The sequence below is a fragment of the Pelobates fuscus genome, chromosome 3, assembly GCF_036172605.1.
Source record: "Pelobates fuscus isolate aPelFus1 chromosome 3, aPelFus1.pri, whole genome shotgun sequence".
Lineage (NCBI taxonomy): Eukaryota > Metazoa > Chordata > Amphibia > Anura > Pelobatidae > Pelobates > Pelobates fuscus.
Window position 1 is genome coordinate 201,979,528 of NC_086319.1, and position 22,128 is coordinate 202,001,655.

Below are 22,128 nucleotides of genomic sequence, written 5' to 3' on the forward strand. Positions count from 1 at the left end.
GCCATAGATAATTACCTCTTGCAGGCCTCTGAAGGTCCTTTAGAGGCCTTCTAGAGGTAATTGTCTATTAAATATGAATGCTTCCTATTTTAAAGGACAACCGACATTAAATGTTCACTTTTTGCATTTTAAAACTTTATTACATTTAATATTTTTTAAGATACATATTGATTTTTCTTTAAAAAATGTCACTATTGTTATCTGCTTTGGGAGTGATCTTGGATCAGACTCAGCAGTTGGATAAGACCAACTGCTGCTTAACCTAACTTGTCTGCTGCTGCAGTTTCACATAGGACTATCCCAGCATTGCCCTGTGTGCACTTATAGCAGTAGCAGGCAGCTCTGTCAGTGTGAGTGTCTGCCTGCTCTCTCCTTTGCAGTCCCTCTCAGTGTTTAAAAAACAAAAACAAAAACAAAAAAAAAAACACATTTATGTTATTTTTATGTTTGTCCCCAGTCTGTTTCGGCCGACTGGGAACAAGCTGTGTTTGAAGGCAAGCCTCAGTATAAGAGTTCTCTAGGACCCTGTGTAATCTGGGCACTCTCACTATCAGAGCCATGCAGCTGTCAGCTCCCGAGGACCGGACTGGCCCACTGGATACCGGGAAATTTCCTGGTGGGCCGTGGCACTTGGGGCCAGGCAGACAGCTGGTGCCGCCGCATTTAGGCTGCTGGCAGCCGGAGGGAGACCTGTGCTGTCTCTACTCTGCTCCCCCGCCCTTGTACGCTACTTCATGAGACCCGGGCCGGAATATGATGTCCTTATCTGGCCCCGGTCTCATAAAGCTGCGCGTTGCACGACCACCTAGCATGCTGTCCACCTGAACGATCCCCCAGCATGCGCCCGCCTGCACAATCCCCTGGCCGGTCGCCCACTGGACCCTGCAGGTATCAATACAAGCAATAATGTGTAAGTCAGTCTGAGTGTATGGGTCTGTCGTGGTGTGTTTGCGTGTGTGTGTGTCCGTCATGGAGTGCGTGTGTGTCTGTGTGCGTGTTTAGATTACCAGACACCTATCGTGTTTTTACTCCCCTTGTTTTCCCCCACGCCATGTTGGCCCTGCCTTTATAGCTGAGATCCTCAAGCTTGATGATCTCAGCCAATCCAATGTTTTGCCATAGGATTGGCTGCAAAACGCTACACTAATCATAGAGGTGCATTGAATCAATGTATCTCTATGGGGAACGTTCAGTGCCTCCATGCAGAGCGTGGAGGCGCTGAATGTAGATGCTGCACACTGTGCAGCACTGACACAGGAAGCAACTCTAATGACAGTCTGAATGACTGTCACTAGAGGTGTCACTAGGAAGCAATGTAAACACTGCATTTTCTCTGAAAAGGTACAGGCTATAGACACCAGAACCATTACATTAGGCTGTGTGTGTCTGCTAGTGAGTGAGCTTGCTTGCATGTGTGTGCCTGCTAGTGAGTGAGCTTGTGTATGTATGTGTGTCATTGGTTATAGCTCTACTAATCAGTGAATACCGCTCATGAATTCGGTCAGATTGTTTTGGAACAGTTTGATAAGTCCTGAGGTTCTCCACTGCATATATAACCAGATCCCTCTAAAGCGAGGTTTTAGAAGCATGTCATCGTATCCGTATCATTATAGATGTGGCATTGTGCCAATGACTCATTTGCAGGAAAAAGTAAAGGGTGGCCACAGAATATCAAGACCATGTTTATTACAAACTTTTCTGTAGGGAGCATGTGTGTGTGTGTCAGTGAACTTTTCTATATGGCGCATGTGTGTGACAGTGAGCTTGTCTGTAGTGAGCTTGGGTGTGCCAGAGTTTGTCTGTACTAAGCTTGTGTGTATACCATTAAGCTTGTCTGTGTGTGTCAGTGAGATTGTCTGTCAGTAAACCTATGTGTGCTTGAGTTTTTATTTCAGTGAGCTTATGTATATCAGTGAGATTGTTTGTCTATGAGGCTGTGTATCAATGGGCTTGTGTGTGTCAGTGAGATTGTCTGTGTCTGCATGTGAGTATGCTTACTGTAATTAAAATTTTACTCTGAAAGGACCAGTATTTTATATTAGACAAAGAAATATATATTTATGTTGTGTACATATGTGTGTGTGTGTGTTTATATATTAACCATCTGGGGTGTCAAGACATATTACATATTACATATGACCAGAGCCGGCCTTAGGCAATTAGGCGCCCTGTGCGAAAAGTCTTCACGGTGCTCCTTACCCCCGCCGCCCCCTCCAAGTTGCCTGTATACAGTCACACACACAGGCACAGGCAGACAGTCACACAGAGAGTTACAAGCAGACAGTCAGACACTCTTAGTTACAGGTAAACAGTCACATACACACAGGCACAGGCAGACAGTCACACATGCTCAGTTACAGGCAGACAGTCATAGAGCCAAACACACAGTTAAAGGCAGACAGGCACACAGTCACAAGCAGACAGTCACACATACTCCATTACAAGCAGACAGTCAAAGACACTCGGTTACAGGTATGCGCGCGTGCGCACACACACACACACACACACACTATTAAAGACAGGCACACACAACGGCACAGCTACAGCGACACACACAGTCACACACACGCACTCACACACACACACACACTGCACTCACACACACACACACACACTGCACTCACACACACACACTGCACTCATACACACACTGCACTCATACACACACACTGCACTCATACACACACACACTGCACTCATACACACACACACACTGCACTCATACACACACACACACTGCACTCATACACACACACACTGCACTCATACACACACACACTGCACTCATACACACACACACTGCACTCATACACACACACACTGCACTCATACACACACACACTGCACTCATACACACACACTGCACTCATACACACACACTGCACTCATACACACACTGCACTCATACACACACACTGCACTCATACACACACACTGCACTCATACACACACACTGCACTCATACACACACACACTGCACTCATACACACACACACTGCACTCATATATACACACACTGCACTCATATATACACACACTGCACTCATATACACACACACACACACACATACACTGCACTCATATACACACACTGCACTCATATACACACACTGCACTCGTATACACACACTGCACTCGTATACACACACTGCACTCGTATACACACACTGCACTCGTATACACACACTGCACTCGTATACACACACTGCACTCGTATACACACACTGCACTCATATACACACACTGCACTCATATACACACACTGCACTCATACACACACACTGCACTCATACACACACACTGCACTCATACACACACACTGCACTCATATATATACACACTGCACTCATATACAGGGAGTGCAGAATTATTAGGCAAGTTGTATTTTTGAGGATTAATTTTATTATTGAACAACAACCATGTTCTCAATGAACCAAAAAAACTCATTAATATCAAAGCTGAATATTTTTGTAAGTAGTTTTTAGTTTGTTTTTAGTTTTAGCTATTTTAGGGGGATATCTGTGTGTACAGGTGACTATTACTGTGCATAATTATTAGGCAACTTAACAAAAAACAAATATATACCCATTTCAATTATTTATTTTTTACCAGTGAAACCAATATAACATCTCAACATTCACAAATATACATTTCTGACATTCAAAAACAAAACAAAAACAAGTCAGTGACCAATATAGCCACCTTTCTTTGCAAGGCCACTCAAAAGCCTGCCATCCATGGATTCTGTCAGTGTTTTGATCTGTTCACCATCAACATTGCGTGCAGAAGCAACCACAGCCTCCCAGACACTGTTCAGAGAGGTGTACTGTTTTCCCTCCTTGTGAATCTCACATTTGATGATGGACCACAGGTTCTCAATGGGGTTCAGATCAGGTGAACAAGGAGGCCATGTCATTAGATTTTCTTCTTTTATACCCTTTCTTGCCAGCCACGCTGTGGAGTACTTGGACGCGTGTGATGGAGCATTGTCCTGCATGAAAATCATGTTTTTCTTGAAGGATGCAGACTTCTTCCTGTACCACTGCTTGAAGAAGGTGTCTTCCAGAAACTGGCAGTAGGACTGGGAGTTGAGCTTGACTCCATCCTCAACCCGAAAAGGCCCCACAAGCTCATCTTTGATGATACCAGCCCAAACCAGTACTCCACCTCCACCTTGCTGGCGTCTGAGTCGGACTGGAGCTCTCTGCCCTTTACCAATCCATCCATCTGGCCCATCAAGACTCACTCTCATTTCATCAGTCCATAAAACCTTAGAAAAATCAGTCTTGAGATATTTCTTGGCCCAGTCTTGACGTTTCAGCTTGTGTGTCTTGTTCAGTGGTGGTCGTCTTTCAGCCTTTCTTACCTTGGCCATGTCTCTGAGTATTGCACACCTTGTGCTTTTGGGCACTCCAGTGATGTTGCAGCTCTGAAATATGGCCAAACTGGTGGCAAGTGGCATCTTGGCAGCTGCACGCTTGACTTTTCTCAGTTCATGGGCAGTTATTTTGCGCCTTGGTGTTTCCACACGCTTCTTGCGACCCTGTTGACTATTTTGAATGAAACGCTTGATTGTTCGATGATCACGCTTCAGAAGCTTTGCAATTTTAAGAGTGCTGCATCCCTCTGCAAGATATCTCACTATTTTTGACTTTTCTGAGCCTGTCAAGTCCTTCTTTTGACCCATTTTGCCAAAGGAAAGGAAGTTGCCTAATAATTATGCACACCTGATATAGGGTGTTGATGTCATTAGACCACACCCCTTCTCATTACAGAGATGCACATCACCTAATATGCTTAATTGGTAGTAGGCTTTCGAGCCTATACAGCTTGGAGTAAGACAACATGCATAAAGAGGATGATGTGGTCAAAATACTCATTTGCCTAATAATTCTGCACTCCCTGTATACACACACTGCACTCATATATACACACACTGCACTCATATATACACACACTGCACTCATATATACACACACTGCACTCATATATACACACACTGCACTCATATATACACACACTGCACTCATATATACACACACTGCACTCATATATACACACACTGCACTCATTATATACACACACTGTAAATAAATATTCAATTAATATAATTTTTTTAGGATCTAATTTTATTTAGAAATGTACCAGTAGCTGCTGCATTTCCCACCCTAGTCTTATACTCAAGTCAATACGTTTTCCCAGTTTTTTGGGGTAAAATTAGGGGCCTCGGCTTACATTCGGGTCGGCTTATACTCGAGTATATACGGTATGTCAATAAAAAAAAAAATTGTTTCATTAAATATAATTAACGTTAAAAAAAAAAAGTGAAAATGTTATAACAATTGTCCTTTAAGTAAGTCATCTGCTGTGTTGTTTTGAGTTATATTTGAAATAATTTTAATTTAAGAAACATTTCATCTTGATTTAGTTTATTCTCTGTTTTCCCAGATGTTCTTTTCTGTCACTTCAACTTTTTCAGTCGCAGCTCATGAAATGTACTTAAATGTGCTGTAAAATTGTGTTTTACTGCTCAGTAATAAGTCTTGGTGATTTTATGTGAGTGCAGTTTATAGTCAATAATCCACAAGGTTCTGCAAAGAGGATTTGTGATGAAAATCTTCCTTTCCATATTACTTCCCTTTGGCCTCTCTGGTGCAGCATGGAGGTCAGAATGGGTCACGCATCTCATTGGTTTCTGTATCTCACGCTTCATCTCATTCCCTGGAGAGTTTACTATTAAGCCTTTCATTTAAATGTTTGCTTCTAGCATCTAAAGGCAAATATTTTCTAAGCACAAGTGTTAACCCATTGGGTCCTATTAAAGCCAGGAATGGCACGAAAATTAACAATGCCATGTGAGAGTGATCTCAACTGATCCTTAGTTGCAGATGTTGTCACTTCTCCTCAACAGCACAGTTTTACAGAACACTTGGTTACACATATCTCTCAACATTTCAAATGGACAGAGGGACATTTTAATTTTATAAGTGTGAGTGATGGTGTGGCCTAGGAGGATGCTGTTCTGAGTCATTTTAGATGGCCGTAACAAAAATTTATCTTATTTGCACGGATTGATATCTTAATACATTTGTTGTAGTTTAAAGATGCATTGCTGTGCAGTTTTATTGCTGTGCAGCTGTTATACACGGAGACACACCAACAATATGGAGCTTCTAGACAAGAGGGACATTAGGGTACAAAAGAGAGATCTGGACTTGGCCCCAAAATAAAGACTGGCTTCCTAAATAGGGAAATATGGGAGGTATAGTAACCTAACTCAAATAGTGATGGCATTGAGTCTGCAGTAGTGATTAGACCACATAAGAAATAACTTGTTAGACTGTTGAATTTAAATCTCTGTGTTGTGCTTGTCTTGGGAAACACGTTTGAATGCAGCTTTCAGCAATGAAATGTCTACCATGCTGTGTCTTGTAATAGCAAGCAAAAATGACTTTCAGGACACATAAGTAACCCTCGCAGTGCCAAGGGCTTTTAAAGGGACACTAGAGTCACCCAAACCACTTCAGCTCAATAAAGTGATCTGGGTGCCAGGTCTCTCAGTAACAAATACAAATTAATCTTAAAATCGTAACAAATACAAATTAATCTTCAATTAAAGATAATCTAGTTTAATCTATAGATCTATGTGCCAGCATAAATGTGTTGATTTCTCTAAAATTAGAGTTTAAAAAATAGCCCTTTCCCCCCTCCTCTCACTCAGTTCAGTCTGTGCAGAACCTGTGCCAATCAGAACAAAGATATTAAGTTTGCACTCTGCATGTCTGTTATCAGGGAAACCCTCCTCTGGACATCTCTCCTGTTTGAATTCAGCCCAAAGGAACGCAATGCCTTTAAGGGGAATTAGGGAGGAGGGCGGGCTTTCTGTGAGAGCGGTAGGAGCAGTGAGAGAGGAAAGATAGAACCAGCATGATTTATTGCAGCACTTTTAGACAATCAATCTGAGAATGGAGAGAGATCAGTTTTAGTTACAAAAAGCCAACATGAAGTGTTGGGGGCTTTTAACCTGTTATGGTGAAGCAACTCTGTGCTTCCAAAACTGGATATGTAGGGGAGATGTATTTCAGCAAGTGTAATCAGGGCCGGCGCCACCGTTAGGTGAACTAAGCGTTCGTCTAGGGCGCTGGCCTGCTTGGGGCGTCCCCCGGGATGTTTCCTGGTGGGCTCCCCCTGTCTGGGTCTGCAGCGCTGGGCAAGCGGCTCTAGAACTGCCCCCCTCAGCGCCGGGCCGCTCCTCCAGGTGCCCGAAGATGGGGGCACCCAGGGGAGCCCTGTCACGGTATGGCAGGTACCTGCTCTGCCATCAAATGCCGGTGCCCGGAGGAGAATGTAGGCGGCGAGGGAAGCTCTTCTTGCAGCCTCTCACTCCTCCCTCGCGTGCCATCTGTGATGCCGGGAGCTGGAATATGATGTCATTCCGGCCCTGGCATACTAAACAGCGCGCAAAACAGCGGCAAAAATCCTTGCACCGGCCCTGAGTGTAATGCCCTCTAGAACATGATTGATGCTCTCAGTCGGAGTTAGGGTAATTGAAATAAATTAAAATATGAGCTTTTAAGGAAAAAAACACTTAATTGTATAACATGAGTCAGGCCAGATGGTTAGAAAACTGCAAAACATCTGTCATTACAGGTTTATTTAAGTATTACATACATAAACAGTAGCTGTAGAGATTACTGATTTTATAGTGTCAAGTTTAAAATCTTATTTTGGCAAAGACAAGTGATATCTGAATAAAGGATGCTTATAGGCCTGAAAAATAAGTCTTGTCAGTGATCAACTCCTGATTAGTAAAACAAGGGTTATGTTCAACATGCATTGCATGTGTATGTGCAAGTATTGTATTTGTTGGATTCTTGCATGTGAGTAACCTTTTTGTTGTGCATCTTTAATCTGTTTCCTGTCTTATCAAAATTTTCTTTCCCTACCAGTGGAGCTCTGCGATTCCTGGCAATGTCTGCTACTTCACATATTATATATGTTGTCTTGGGTACCATTCCTGCCGCTGGCTCTGTTTTTTTTTGTTCTCCAAGACTATGTAATGTTTTTTGTATAGTATACACTGGGTGACCATTCTCCATCTGTACCATGTACTATGGACGTGAAACTGAATTCAGTACTTATACATTTCTTTATAATTGTGAAAGCTCAATATTTCAAGATAATGAACACTGCATGAAATATTAAGTGTGAATCCCTTTTTTATGGATGGACGTTAAGATTTTTTCAAACTGCAGTAATTTCGTAATAGGGATGTGCATGGGGAAAATTCGGTTCGGCATTCCGAAATTCGGGACTTCGGCAGTTCGGTTCGACACTTCAGTACTTTGGCGCTTCAGAATTTAGGAACTTCGGAATTTCGGGACTTAACTTGCAGCTGCTTAGTAGATAACTCCCTAATTCCCACGGTATTAGGAAGTTATCTACCAAAAGGCTGAACGACCTAAATTGGTCTTTCAGCCAAATTTAATAATACTAAGTAAAAATAACTTTGTATTAGTAAATAATCTGCCCCTACTAGCTATACCGCGAGTAGGGGCATGTCTATTAAACAGTGTTAAAAAAACCAAAAACGGGGCCCCCTTCCTGAACCCCCATCCATGCTGTGCGAGTGGGAGCTTTTAAACTAAAGGGGGGACCTATTGCCCCCCCTAGCCCCCACTCCTAAAAGGCTGGTGGAGGCACCATATCAGAAAATCAGGGGGGTGGGGACCTATTGACTGGGTATGTATAAGAATTGTATAAAGTACTTTATTAAAATGAAACAGAGTTAAAATAAAGTGATATATAAAAAAAAATTATGATAATAAAAACCATTCCTATATAGTAGTCCTCACTTATCATCACTGCTCACTTGATGCATTTCGCCAAAACTTTTGATAAACCGGTCATTGCTCTAGTAGATGTAAGTAGGTTTAACCTTTTCTTTTTATTGCACACCTACGTACTACACCATTTGGTTTATCTCTTTCCCTTTTATGTGCTAAAAAAAGGGGGAGAATAACACAACATGCTAGTCACAATGCCAAAAGACAAATGTGGATAGTTGTGTTACCTGGAAATGTACAGGAGTCTAATAAAAATATACTATAATGAATACTGCATATAAATCTAGCAGTTTAAATAATGGGTAGTCCCTCCCTTCTTAAAAATAGCCCTTAGATCGCTAGAGGGGTAGCACAATGGAACATAATGTCTACTCAAATAAAAAAACAGTGAAACAAGCCAAGTGCCATATCGTGTCTAGTGAAGAGTGTCCATAAATAAAAAGAGAAAAATGAAACGCCTGACGCGCGTTTCGGTGCTATAAAGTGAAGCACCTTCGTCAGAATTTGCTAGTAATACCTTTATACCACTCAGGGATTATGGAACATTTTTGTATCTACTTGAATTTTTAAACTCACACTTTATTGGGACATCTCAGTCCTTGAATGCAATGTATATAGTATATTTTTATTAGACTGCTGTACATTTCCAGGTAACACAACTAACCACATTTGTCTTTTGGCATTGTGACTAGCATTTTGTGTTATTCTCCCCCCTTGTTTTCGTTAGTGTTCTTGGGGTTATGCTCCTGGAGACCCCTGGAGTCTCTCCTCGGTACTTTAGTTGGTCTTTCACTGTGGAGAACCACATTGGTGGTGTATGTCCAGTGGAAATTAACCAATTTACACCCTTTTATGTGCTGACTACATCCATCTGAGAGCCTAGTAGTGCTGTTCCACATCAAGAAATCCATAGACTTGGATTATTCCGTCCAGGCTCCCAAAATAGAGCTGAACATTAAGCGGAAATTGTCTGGGTGTCTATAGTGGTCTTTTAATGCCAACTTTAGCTTTCCTAAATACACCATACATTATACCAAAAGTCTGAACAGCATCTACTGCACTTCCAGTTTATCTGACTCTGGTTCCCTCCTAGTTGTAGAGAGAGGACCGTAACATATTTTTAAGTTTTTTTTCCCCGTGTTGCCATTTGAGGCAATGTAGTGTAGTCTTAAACTGTGATAATGTTACACTTAACATAAGTAGTCATAATGTACATTGCTTAAATTCAAAACACTGGTAAAATTCTAAAAGCATAATGTGTGTGGTGCCTTTATGCTTGCTAGGTTAAGTATAAAGTCTTTACCTTACTGCCTTCTGTGAAGCAGTAAGAGCATAGGGTCAAGCTGAGTAAAGTATGCTAGGATTCTGTAATGTGTTGCCATCCAGCCCTGCACACGCAAGGAATGGATTGAGTTAAGAATGGTCTGAAAGCTTTTGCATTGTTTAAATAAATCTGTATTTTTCTAGTGTGCAGTGATATTTTCCAGTGAACAGTATATTGAGACAACTGATAAGTAATACTGCATGGCAAGACTATAGACTTCCAAATCAAAAACAGCACCTATGGACTGAGGCTGTTGTACAATGTATAGCAAAAAAAAGGGGTGCAAGAGTATACTGAGAAAGGGCAGCAGCTGAAATAGCCTGCTCTTTGGTGGGTCCCCGCTCAGATCTCAAGCTGGTTTTAGCTCATCTTGTGCAATTACAGATAGAACATATCTGAAACATATCAGACTGGTCCCACCCATACGGCCAGTCTGGATCCGAAATGCCAGCAAGTTCCCTCTGCACGAGAGACACAGCAACCCCAGACGTTCGTTTCTGCCTTGCTAGGCATAATCAGTGAGGCATAGCTGATATCTCTCTAGGCACCGTAAGCAAGGGGTTCACATCTAGATTACCATTTAAACTTATGGAGAGCAAAAAAAAACTGGGCGCAAGAGTATACTAAGAACAGGCAGCAGCTGAAATAGCCTGCCCTTCTGTGGGTCCCCACTTAGATCTCATGCTAGTGCCATCTTGTGCCATTACAGAGAGAACATCTCAGACTGGTTCAACCCATACGGTCACCCCATTTTTTGAGATCTGAGCGGCATTTCGGATCTGGACTGCCCAGTTGCTGCCCGTTCTCAGTATTCTCTTGCGCCCCGTGTTTTTGCTCTCCATAAGTTTAAAGGGTAATCCAGACGTGGACCCCTTGCTCACAGTGCCTAGAGAGGTATCAGCTATGCCTGACTGATGATGCCTAACAAGGCTGAAACGGTCGTCTGGGGTTGCTGTGTCTCTCGCGCAGAGGGAACTTGCTCGCATTTTGGATCTGGACTGCCCCAATGGGTGGGACCAGTCTGATATGTTTCAGAGATGTTCTCTCTGTAATGGCACAAGATGAGCTAAAACCAGCTTGAGATCTGAGCAGGGACCCACTGAAGGGCAAGCTATTTCAGCTGCTGCCCGTTCTTAGTATTCTCTTGCGCCCCGTTTTTTGTTGTACAATGTATACCTAATTAAAGCTGCTGGAGGCATTTAAAAAAAGAGGAAAACAAAAAAGCAAATATGGACCCAGGCATTCTGTTATATAGCAAGTGAATAAAATATTTGTATGTTTAACAAATATACATATTGAGAACACATCTGCTTGTAGTGCAGTGTTTTTAAACAAAGACAAATGCAACCCTATTGCTGATTATGCTTATGTGCAGCTCACAAAATAAGAATTATAAAAATGCAACAAATGAATTTTCGTAGCTCTCACTCATTAAATCCCCATTTTCATATGTTAGTATTGTTTATTCCATTACCTTTACTAGAAACCTCCAGAGAAACATTTCTTCCTCGACTGGGCATTTCGCAGCGATTACCCCAATTTATGCTGGCTGAATGGCTTACCTTGCAAATCAGCTCTCAATATAGCCCTCCAGCAAAATCTGAAGAAGTAACAAAACAAACAAAATTCCATTTCATAGTGAAGATAATCTTCCCAGAATAAATAGCATGATTTCATAATCTACCGTGGAAAGAATGTTAACTGCCAGTCAAAGACAATTTAGGTTTCAATACAGGATTTGGCGCTGAGCTGTTCTCTTCTCCATAATGATGTGGTTTGTTAGATGAATGCTCTTTAATGGATTCTAGCTGATTTTTTTCCTGAGAGGTGCCATATCTAATCTAGTAAATTTCTAGGATAACACCATTATTTGTGCTAGAACTTGCTAAGGATGATGGTAGTTGATATGTGATGACCTGGTATTTTAGACCATGTTTGCTTTTAAAGGCTAAGAAGAGTGTTCCTTCCTCAATGGTAAGTGTTTAGTTTATACCATTCATAAATGATTGACATTTCATTGTAAAACAATGTGAACTTGACTTCAGTCTTACAACTTGTTACTTTGTAGCCCCAGGTCACATGTACTATAGCACATGCTGTTGTGAGTTTTTGTTTTTACAGAACTCATTCATACTAAATAAACAGTCTTAAACGTCTGTAAGTTTCTACTTTTATGTGCTTCATGGACATCATGCATGCATGCCACTCATCTTAATCTTTAATTTTTGCTTCTGCCAAATTGATCTTTGTGACTCTTACACCTGATGCTGTGTGAAAGTCAACTGGGGCATGAGAAAAGATGGTAATGTGCATGCCTCTCTTTTAGAAAGCCAGGATCACATACCCCATGCCAGATTGAATGGAATATCAGTAACTTTTGCAGATAGCCATTAATCATACCTATTAAATTAATTAGTCTGTGCTGTAAAGAGAGAAGGAATTCTACAATTGTAATCGATAAACCCTTTCCCAATGTTAAGGCGTGTGTCGTGCACCCTATCAATTTATTATGGTATGGTTATATATGTATTGTACTAAACTCTGTGTATGTCATAGATATTTGTATGTTGTGCCCTGCTTGTTATATTGTATGAGCATCTCTGCATTATGCTCAGTTTTCTGTATTGTATGAGTATCTCTGTACGGTATAGGGAGGAGTAAAATTCTGGGGAGAAGTCAGGCGCACTACCATCTTCAAACTTTACTAACTGCCACTGAGCAGATCCTTTAAAAGGAACACTTTAAAAGGAACGACTTTTGGTCGTCTAAACGATGCTGGACATCTTCACGCTCTGCATGAGGACCTCCAGCGTCGCCGGAATCCCCTTAGGAAAGCATTGAATAATGCTTTCCTATGGGGAGGTCTAATGTGCAGAGTGTGGGTGGAGCCTGACCCACCGCCGAGGGATATCGGCGCTGAATTCAGGTAAGTGCCTGAAGGGGTTTTAATCCCTTCAGCGATGGGAGGGGGGGCGCTCCAGGATTCTACAGTTCCAGGAAAACGGGTTTGTTTTCCTGGCACTAGAGCAGGGCTCGAGTCCTGCAGGAACACAGGAACCATGTAGAAGCGAGAGCGCATCAAACACATGAGATTGACAGATTGATTGAGCATCTGAGATCAGGTGCAGCTTCCTTTTAACTCAGGAAGGAATTACATCACAAGCATATGGGCCGATCGCTAAATGCCGATCTGGCTGGAATCAAATATGGAGAAATCCACAAACAACGTGGGGGAATCCTGACACATGGGCACTCTGACCAGTCTGCGGCTACGCAACCCCCTATGCAGCAAACTGCGATGCACTGTGTTTTGAGAACTGGCCTTTTGTCCAGCATTACGTTTTTCATTCATTTGAGCTACAGTAGCTTTAATTTGTGATCAGTCTAAACTTTCAAGCCTTTGCTCCCCACGTACATCAGTGAGCCCTGGCTGCCCATGACCGTGGTGCCGGTTCACCAGTTGTCCTTCCTTGTACCACTTTTGGTAGGTTCTAACCACTGCATACCGGGAACACCCCACAAGACTTGGTGTTTTGCAGATGCTCTAACTCCAGTAGTCTAGCTATCCCTATTTGGCTCTTGTCCCTCAGATCTTTTCGCTTGCCCATTTTTCCAGCTTCCAACACACGAAAACCAGGACTGTTCAATGGCTGCCTAATATATCCAACCACTTGACAGCTGCCATTGTGACCATATAACCAGTGTAATTCACTTCACCTGTCAGTGGTTTTAATGTTGTGGCAGATCAATGCATATATGTGTATATTAGAAATGTAATCTTATCACCTTTGTAAAGATCTATCATGCTGTAGAGCTCAGCAGATATATATGCTATTCTGCATTCTGTGAACAATACATAGGACTGCTGGCGACACAGGATAGTTGAATGAGAACTTCTTGTTCATAATCAAGTATATAATCAAGTCAGTATACACGCAGGAAATACTGATGTTTCTGCCAAAAGTCCTTTTCTGGTTATTTTAAAAGTAATGGTAATCAGCATTTTCTTGCATATGATTTTGTTTCGTATGCAAGTGAACCTATGCTATCAAAAATTAAACAAGATGGCTGCCACCAGAACTTTTTGGGCCCCTTACACAGCTCAAGGTCTTGGCTCCCGGGGCCTGTCTCATGTCCACCCACAGGGGCCATCCTGGTCTCCCCACAGGGATGATGTGTGTGTGTGTGTGTGTGTGTGTGGTGCAGGACACTGTGTTGCCTGTGTCCAAAGATGAAATGCTTCCCCCCCTACACACATATAACATTATGATATACTGACATGTACCCAGGGCTGGACTGGGAATACAAAGCATCCTGGGAAAAAAAAATTCCAGCCCCACACATAGAGTGTGTGTGTGTGTCAGTGGATGTGTCAGTCAACATGTGTGGGTGTGTTAGTCAGTGGGTGCCTCCAACAGCACTAAATATATGATTTATAACAGATTTACCATCTGTTATATTGTTACTTAATTACAGCCCCTCGCTCCAGACAATCCATGAGTGCTACAGTACTGTTACACATGGCCTCCAGACTGCCCCCGTCTGTTGTTATTGGGCCTGCTTAGGGACACTTATCTAAGCAGAGCAATCCTCCATCATCACGTCAACATCAGTATATATGTATATATGTTCCACATGAATAAATCACACAAACTCCATGGCACAAACCGAAAAGTTTACTGGCACACACCCACAAATGTACTGCAGACAAGCTCTCTGACACCCACAATCTGACTACAGACAAACTCAATGAAACACAAAGAAGCTCTCTGACCCACACTAGCTCACTGACACATACACAAAACCTCTCTACAGACAAGCTCACTACACAGAAGCTTCATGACCCACAACATCTCACTACAGACAAGCTCACTGAAACACACAAGCTCACAACAGACAAGCCCATTGATACACACAAGCTTAATATAGACAAACCCATTGGTAAATACATACAAGCTCAATACAGACAAGCTCACCAACACACACACTCTTACTATAGGCAAACTCAATGACACACACAAGCTCACTACAGATGAGCTCTGTCACACCAACACACACAAGTTCACTACATACAAACACACACAAGCTCATTGACACACAAACTCTGATACACACAAGCTTACTACAGACAAACTAATTCAAAAACACATACAAGCTCACTCACACAAACTCACATAAGCTCACAACAGACAAGCTCACGCATACAAACACACTCAATCTCACTACAGACATGCTGAGACATGCAGGAAACAGCTAAGTGAGTGAGAACTACAGTGCTCTCCCTCCTCCCTGCTGCCAGCAGGCTGCAGACTTTATTGATGTATCAGCGGCTGGCAGCCTCAGTGCAGGCATCTAGGTAGATGCACCAGCTCCCCAATAGACTGGAAAATATAATTTTAAAGAGTTTTCATATATTGTGCTGCACTGCCTGGCCCCACATGCCATAGCCCGGTATCACGGTGGGCCATTCCGGCCCTGCATGTGCCCAGTCTCTGTACATTGCACACAGGGACCTACACGTACAGTAAAATGCCACACACATTGCCGTGCAGGGATCAGTTTATGGGAGGGTGACAGTGGGGGGTGGTGGTGTGGGGGAAGGTGAGCTTGTGACAATGAAGAGGGCAGTGTGTGTGTTGGGAGGGTGACAGTGTGGGGAAGGAGTGTGTATGTGTTGATAACAGTGTGTGCGCGAGGGTGACAGTGTGTGTGTGTTGGTTACAGGGGTGTGGGCAGTGTGTCAGTGTGTGTGTGTTGGTGATAGTGGGTTTTGGGGAAAGGGCGGCGGCTTTGGACTCTTTTCTCCAGGCAGACTGATCGGAGAGAACCCTGTATGCCGCCGGGACCCTGACCCGACAAAACAGTCTGCAGCCACCTCGGGCCTGTTATATAATGACAGGGCTGGCAAAATGCCGCACATGTCAGAGTGCTGCCTGGAGCAATGGTCCCCTGGTGTACTGGATGCTGTGTGTGTAGTGGGTGCAGAGTGTGTAGTGGGTGCAGAGTGTGTAGTGGGTGCAGAGTGTGTAGTGGGTGCAGAGTGTGTAGTGGGTGCAGAGTGTGTAGTGGGTGCAGAGTGTGTAGTGGGTGCAGAGTGTGTTTTTGTGGTGGATCCTGTGTGTATAGTGGATGCCTTAGAGCTCTCCCCTGCCCCTTAATGGTCTCTCCTTTCCTCCCCTGCCCCCTAGTGGTCTCTCTTCTCTCCCCACCCTCCCCTAGTGGTCTCCCCCCACCTTCTCCCAATCCCCCGCGTTCTCCTCACCTCCCTCCCCCCCACGTTCTCCTCACCACCCCCTCCCTTAGTGGACCCTGTGTTCAACCTCACCCCGCCTCCATCCCTGTGTTCTCCTCACCCCCTCCCTGTGTTCTCCTCACCCCCTCCCTGTGTTCTCCTCACCCCCTCCCTGTGTTCTCCTCACCCCCCTCCCTGTGTTCTCCTCACCACCCCTCCCTGTGTTCTCCTCACCCCCTCCCTGTGTTCTCCTCACCCCCTCCCTGTGTTCTCCTCACCCCCTCCCTGTGTTCTCCTTACCCCTCCCTGTGTTCTCCTCACCCCCCTCCCTGTGTTCTCCTCACCCCCTCCCTGTGTTCTCCTCACCCCCTCCCTGTGTTCTCCTCACCCCCTCCCTGTGTTCTCCTCACCCCCTCCCTGTGTTCTCCTTACCCCCTCCCTGTGTTCTCTTCCCCCCCTCCCTGTGTTCTCTCCTCACCCCCCTCCCTGTGTTCTCTCCTCACCCCCCTCCCTGTGTTCTCTCCCCACCCCCCTCCCTGTGTTCTCTCCTCACCCCCCTCCCTGTGTTCTCTCCTCACCCCCCTCCCTGTGTTCTCACCTCACCCCCCCTCCCTGTGTTCTCACCTCACCCCCCCCCTGTGTTCTCACCTCACCCCCCCTTCCCTGTGTTCTCACCTCACCCCCCCCTCCCTGTGTTCTCACCCCCCTCCCTGTGTTCTCACCCCCCTCCCTGTGTTCTCTCCTCACCCCCCTCCCTGTGTTCTCTCCTCACCCCCCTCCCTGTGTTCTCTCCCCACCCCCCTCCCTGTGTTCTCTCCTCACCCCCCTCCCTGTGTTCTCTCCTCACCCCCCTCCCTGTGTTCTCTCCTCACCCCCCTCCCTGTGTTCTCTCCCCACCCCCCTCCCTGTGTTCTCTCCTCACCCCCCTCCCTGTGTTCTCTCCTCACCCCCCTCCCTGTGTTCTCACCTCACCCCCCCTCCCTGTGTTCTCACCTCACCCCCCCTTCCCTGTGTTCTCACCTCACCCCCCCCTCCCTGTGTTCTCACCTCTCCCCCTCCCTGTGTTCTCACCCCCCTCCCTGTGTTCTCTCCTCACCCCCCTCCCTGTGTTCTCTCCTCACCCCCCTCCCTGTGTTCTCTCCCCACCCCCCTCCCTGTGTTCTCTCCTCACCCCCCTCCCTGTGTTCTCTCCTCACCCCCCTCCCTGTGTTCTCTCCTCACCCCCCTCCCTGTGTTCTCTCCTCACCCCCCTCCCTGTGTTCTCTCCCCACCCCCCTCCCTGTGTTCTCTCCTCACCCCCCTCCCTGTGTTCTCTCCTCACCCCCCTCCCTGTGTTCTCACCTCACCCCCCCTCCCTGTGTTCTCACCTCACCCCCCCTTCCCTGTGTTCTCACCTCACCCCCCCCTCCCTGTGTTCTCACCTCTCCCCCTCCCTGTGTTCTCACCCCCCTCCCTGTGTTCTCTCCTCACCCCCCTCCCTGTGTTCTCTCCTCACCCCCCTCCCTGTGTTCTCTCCCCACCCCCCTCCCTGTGTTCTCTCCTCACCCCCCTCCCTGTGTTCTCTCCTCACCCCCCTCCCTGTGTTCTCACCTCACCCCCCCTCCCTGTGTTCTCACCTCACCCCCCCTTCCCTGTGTTCTCACCTCACCCCCCCCTCCCTGTGTTCTCACCTCTCCCCCTCCCTGTGTTCTCACCCCCCTCCCTGTGTTCTCACCCCCCTCCCTGTGTTCTCACCCCCCCTCCCTGTGTTCTCACCCCCCTCCCTGTGTTCTCACCCCCCTCCCTGTGTTCTCACCCCCCTCCCTGTGTTCTCACCCCCCCTCCCTGTGTTCTCACCCCCCCTCCCTGTGTTCTCACCCCCCTCCCTGTGTTCTCACCCCTCTCCCTGTGTTCTCACCCCTCTCCCTGTGTTCTCACCCCTCTCCCTGTGTTCTCACCTCCCCCCTCCCTGTGTTCTCACCTCCCCCCCTCCCTGTGTTCTCACCTCCCCCCTCCCTGTGTTCTCACCTCCCCCCTCCCTGTGTTCTCACCTCCCCCCCTCCCTGTGTTCTCACCTCCCCCCCCCTCCCTGTGTTCTCACCTCCCCCCCTCCCTGTGTTCTCACCTCCCCCCCTCCCTGTGTTCTCACCTCCCCCCTCCCTGTGTTCTCACCTCCCCCCTCCCTGTGTTCTCACCTCCCCCCCTCCCTATGTTATCACCTCCCCTCCTCCCTATGTTATCACCTCCCCCCTTCCCTGTGTTCTCTTCACCTCCCCCCTTCCCTGTGTTCTCTTCACCTCCCCCCCTTCCCTGTGTTCTCTTCACCTCCCCCCTTCCCTGTGTTCTCCTCATCTCCCCTTCTCCTCACCTCCCCTTCCCAGGGTAGCGTGGCCGTGCTCCTCTCCGGTCCGCGGTACAGGAAACTGATGAGGGAAGGGGGTGAGGAGAAAGGGGCCAGAAAGGCAGTGCTGCAGCCGCCTGAGGTTCCCTATTGAGCGCTCAGGCGGCTGCAGCATTAGAAGGGCCGGCGATAAGGCCTAGGTCTCCTTATAGGAAGCGCCAGCCCTGGATTTACATAGGATACATTATATTTGTGTTATGCTCATAAAATGACTTGTTTATTTTAAGGAAATGTATTTCCTACTGACATCAAAGGTTCTGTGAATCAGCCTGGCCAGCTTTTTCTGTAAGTTTACACTAGCTCAATGGGAGGTAACCTTTGACACTACAGATGATGTTGACTACATCCCCATTGATGCTTTACCAGCATTATGGCTGTAAGAGCATTATGAGAGATGTAGTCCACAACATATGGAGTGCCAAAGCTTGTGCCTGCCCCTGCACGAACTTCCAATTCCTTGCCCAGGATTCCTTGCCTTTTTCTTTTAATGCTCACTTTCTGAATTAGAAAGGAAATGTAGGGAAGCAGTGCCTTCAGTGATGTTCTGAAATCCAAGTGGTGATAAACCAATATAGGGAATAAGAGGAGAGAGCGGAATATAGTTTAGTATTTTAGAAACTGGTAGTTATAAATACAACAAAATGTGCTTACAATTTTCTGGAGCCTGTGCTTGGTTCCAGAGATATGCGCCTGGATGGTACAATCCCAGTCTATGGATATGTTGGTAGTCTCAGTAGTATGTTGAGAGGCGTCTTCAGTAGTAGTTGAGAAATCCTTTTTCAGTATGCTACAGTGTAGGAGTCAGAAGTCATTGGTATATACAAATGCAAATAAAAACATAATCTAGTGCTCTCTGTATTATTAAAATAGGTAAAAAAGATAAGGAGGAGGTGTACTCACAAGAGGAGAGCAATGTCTGGTATTGCTCAATCCTAATAGGCATAGGTGATATATTTCCCACCAAGGAAATTACTGTGTGAATCCTATGATTAAAATCTTCAAAGATAAAAGACGGAAGGTCAAAAATCCATAAATAACTAGTTGTATTAGAAAACAAATAATAAAACCAAATACAGTATAAAAACACTAAAGCGTTTCAGGGACTAAGGCTTTTTCAAAGTGTTCACATTCTAAATTGTCCTATTGTTTTGTTTTTTTTTGTCAAACAATTTTGCTCCCTCTCCCCCTTGGGCCTGTCCCTTTTGTACCTTTAGATATTGAGGTAGAATGTCTTTTCCCTTTACTTATTGACCAATGTTTGCAGAGTTTATGATCAGATATAAAATTAAAAGGGACAGTGCTTACAGTGCTTACAAAGCATTTCTCAAAAAAAAAAACACAGCAACAAAGAAACAATGACTGTTTCTTGTGAACATATTTGATATCTTTCTAATAGTATTTATATCAAATCTTTTGACTTCGTTTTCTTTCCACTTTTAGAAACACTGCGATCGTCAAAAAGCAAATCTGAGGATTCGCTTCAAACCATCTCTATTTCAACATGTGGGGACCCATTCCTCTTTGGCAGGGAAAATACAGAAATTAAAAGTAAGTAGATGCATTTTCTCACACAGTGTAACTGAAGTAAGGATTGGTATGTTTAAAATAGAACAGTATTGAATTTATATAAACATACCTGTGAACTCAGGTTTATTCTGGTCCCTGGTGTGTATAGATTCACCCTAGGTAATGAAATCCACTGTTTATATCCTCAATATGTAGCTTCTGGCATGTACTGTGATGACTGTAGTGATTACCAGGTGATTACTGTGGCTGCAAAGTTTAAAAAAATAAAAAAACACACCTGGTGATTACTATGGCTGCATAGTTTCATTTTATAGTACATTGAAGAAACACTATAGCTTCAGGAACACGGACATGTATCCCTGACCAATAGTGTTAAAAACAATACCTGGCCCACTCTTGCCCCTCTAAATATAGTAAAATCATACCTTTAATCCAGTCTTCTGGTGCAGGCTCTGCCCCTGATCAGCCAAGGAGGCAGTTCAGGGGCAAATCCAGCACAGGCCAAACACAGCCCTGACCAATCAGCATCTCCTCATAGAGATGCATTGAATCAATGTATCTCTATGAGGAAAGTTCTCATAGTTCTCAAAGTCCTCAATGCCTCATAGTCTTATCCCTAGGCTGCAATGTAAACACTACATTTTCTCTGAAAAGGCAGTGTTTACATTTACATTACTGTTTAGTAGCACCTCTAACAGCAGTCACTCAGCTACTAGAGGTGCTTCCTGGGTCTGTGCGGCACACTGTGCATCACTGACAATCAGCGACTCGCTCTGTGCATGGAGGCACTGAATGTGTTTTTGATTCAATGTATCTCTGAGGAGGTTCTGATTAGTGCACAGCAGCGCTTTGCTGCCCGTGTGCCCTAGCCTCCCAATTCTTTCCTATGGGAAAGCATTGGTTTGGCAGAGATGGTCAATTTTGATGATCTCAGCCATGGAGGCAGAGCAGGGGCGGAGCCAGGAGCGAAACTTTAATAAAGGTGAGCATTCAACTTTATTAAGGGGAGTAAGGGGTGCTGGAAACCTAAAATGTGTTACTATAGTGTCAGGAATACACATTTTTATTTAAAGGGACACTCCACTGCCCAAATACAAAATAAATCAAATTCTCTGTTCACGAAAATGTGCATGAATTTAATTATGCATTTTTTCATTGGAGTTATATCTAAAACATTTTGCAAAAACTGCAGATCTCTTGTCTGCTGCCTTTGCAAGCCCTCCTCTACTAACCCCACCCAGACTTTTTGTGATTGTTCAATCACAGACTTCCCAATGAAGTTCACTGAGAAGTCTTTGCAAGGCAGGTGCTCTGAGCAAGTGATGCCTCTTGAGTTCAATGCAAATACCAAACCAGGAAATAACAGGACCCACTGTCTGCTTGAAAAGTCAGGGGGGTGTAACCAGTATAATTTATGAAAGTGTAAATTTCTATTTAAATCTGCACTATTTCCAAAATGAATAAAGAGGACAGGCTTCACAATTAAAACTTTTCAGCAAGCTAAAGTGATTTAGAGGTCTGAAGTGTCCCTTCAGGTAGACTGCTATATTTGTGGACCGGATTTTGGATTTGTGCATTTTTATGTATATTTTATGTATATGAACCAATTTTTTTTTTTTTTTTAATTTTGATCATTAAGTGTTATTCAAGATATATTTATTTATACACTAGTAAGATTATTGCAGCAACATATTTTCTAGTTAATGATAGCTTAGTCCAGCTGACCCTTAGTTTTTAGAAGCAGAACAATTTGACACAGGCCCAAGTGACTGACTATTTTTCTCCCTGTGTTAAATACCCGCTTTCTATTGAGGAGAGA

At 44.6% G+C, this 22,128-nt stretch overlaps 1 protein-coding gene across 2 annotated transcripts in view; it reads left to right on the plus strand.

Annotated features, from left to right (window-relative positions):
• The window catches only part of MGAT4B (alpha-1,3-mannosyl-glycoprotein 4-beta-N-acetylglucosaminyltransferase B), a 399,376-nt gene that overhangs the window by 297,233 nt on the left and 80,015 nt on the right, over window positions 1–22,128 (plus strand). For both annotated transcript variants that reach the window (XR_010090437.1, XM_063447906.1), the window contains exon 10: window positions 20,223–20,330. Coding sequence is in view for 1 of the 2 variants with exons in the window: in XM_063447906.1 (XP_063303976.1) it covers window positions 20,223–20,330 (108 nt within the window). In the remaining variant the exon portion in view is untranslated. The remainder of the gene's footprint in view (window positions 1–20,222; window positions 20,331–22,128) is intronic.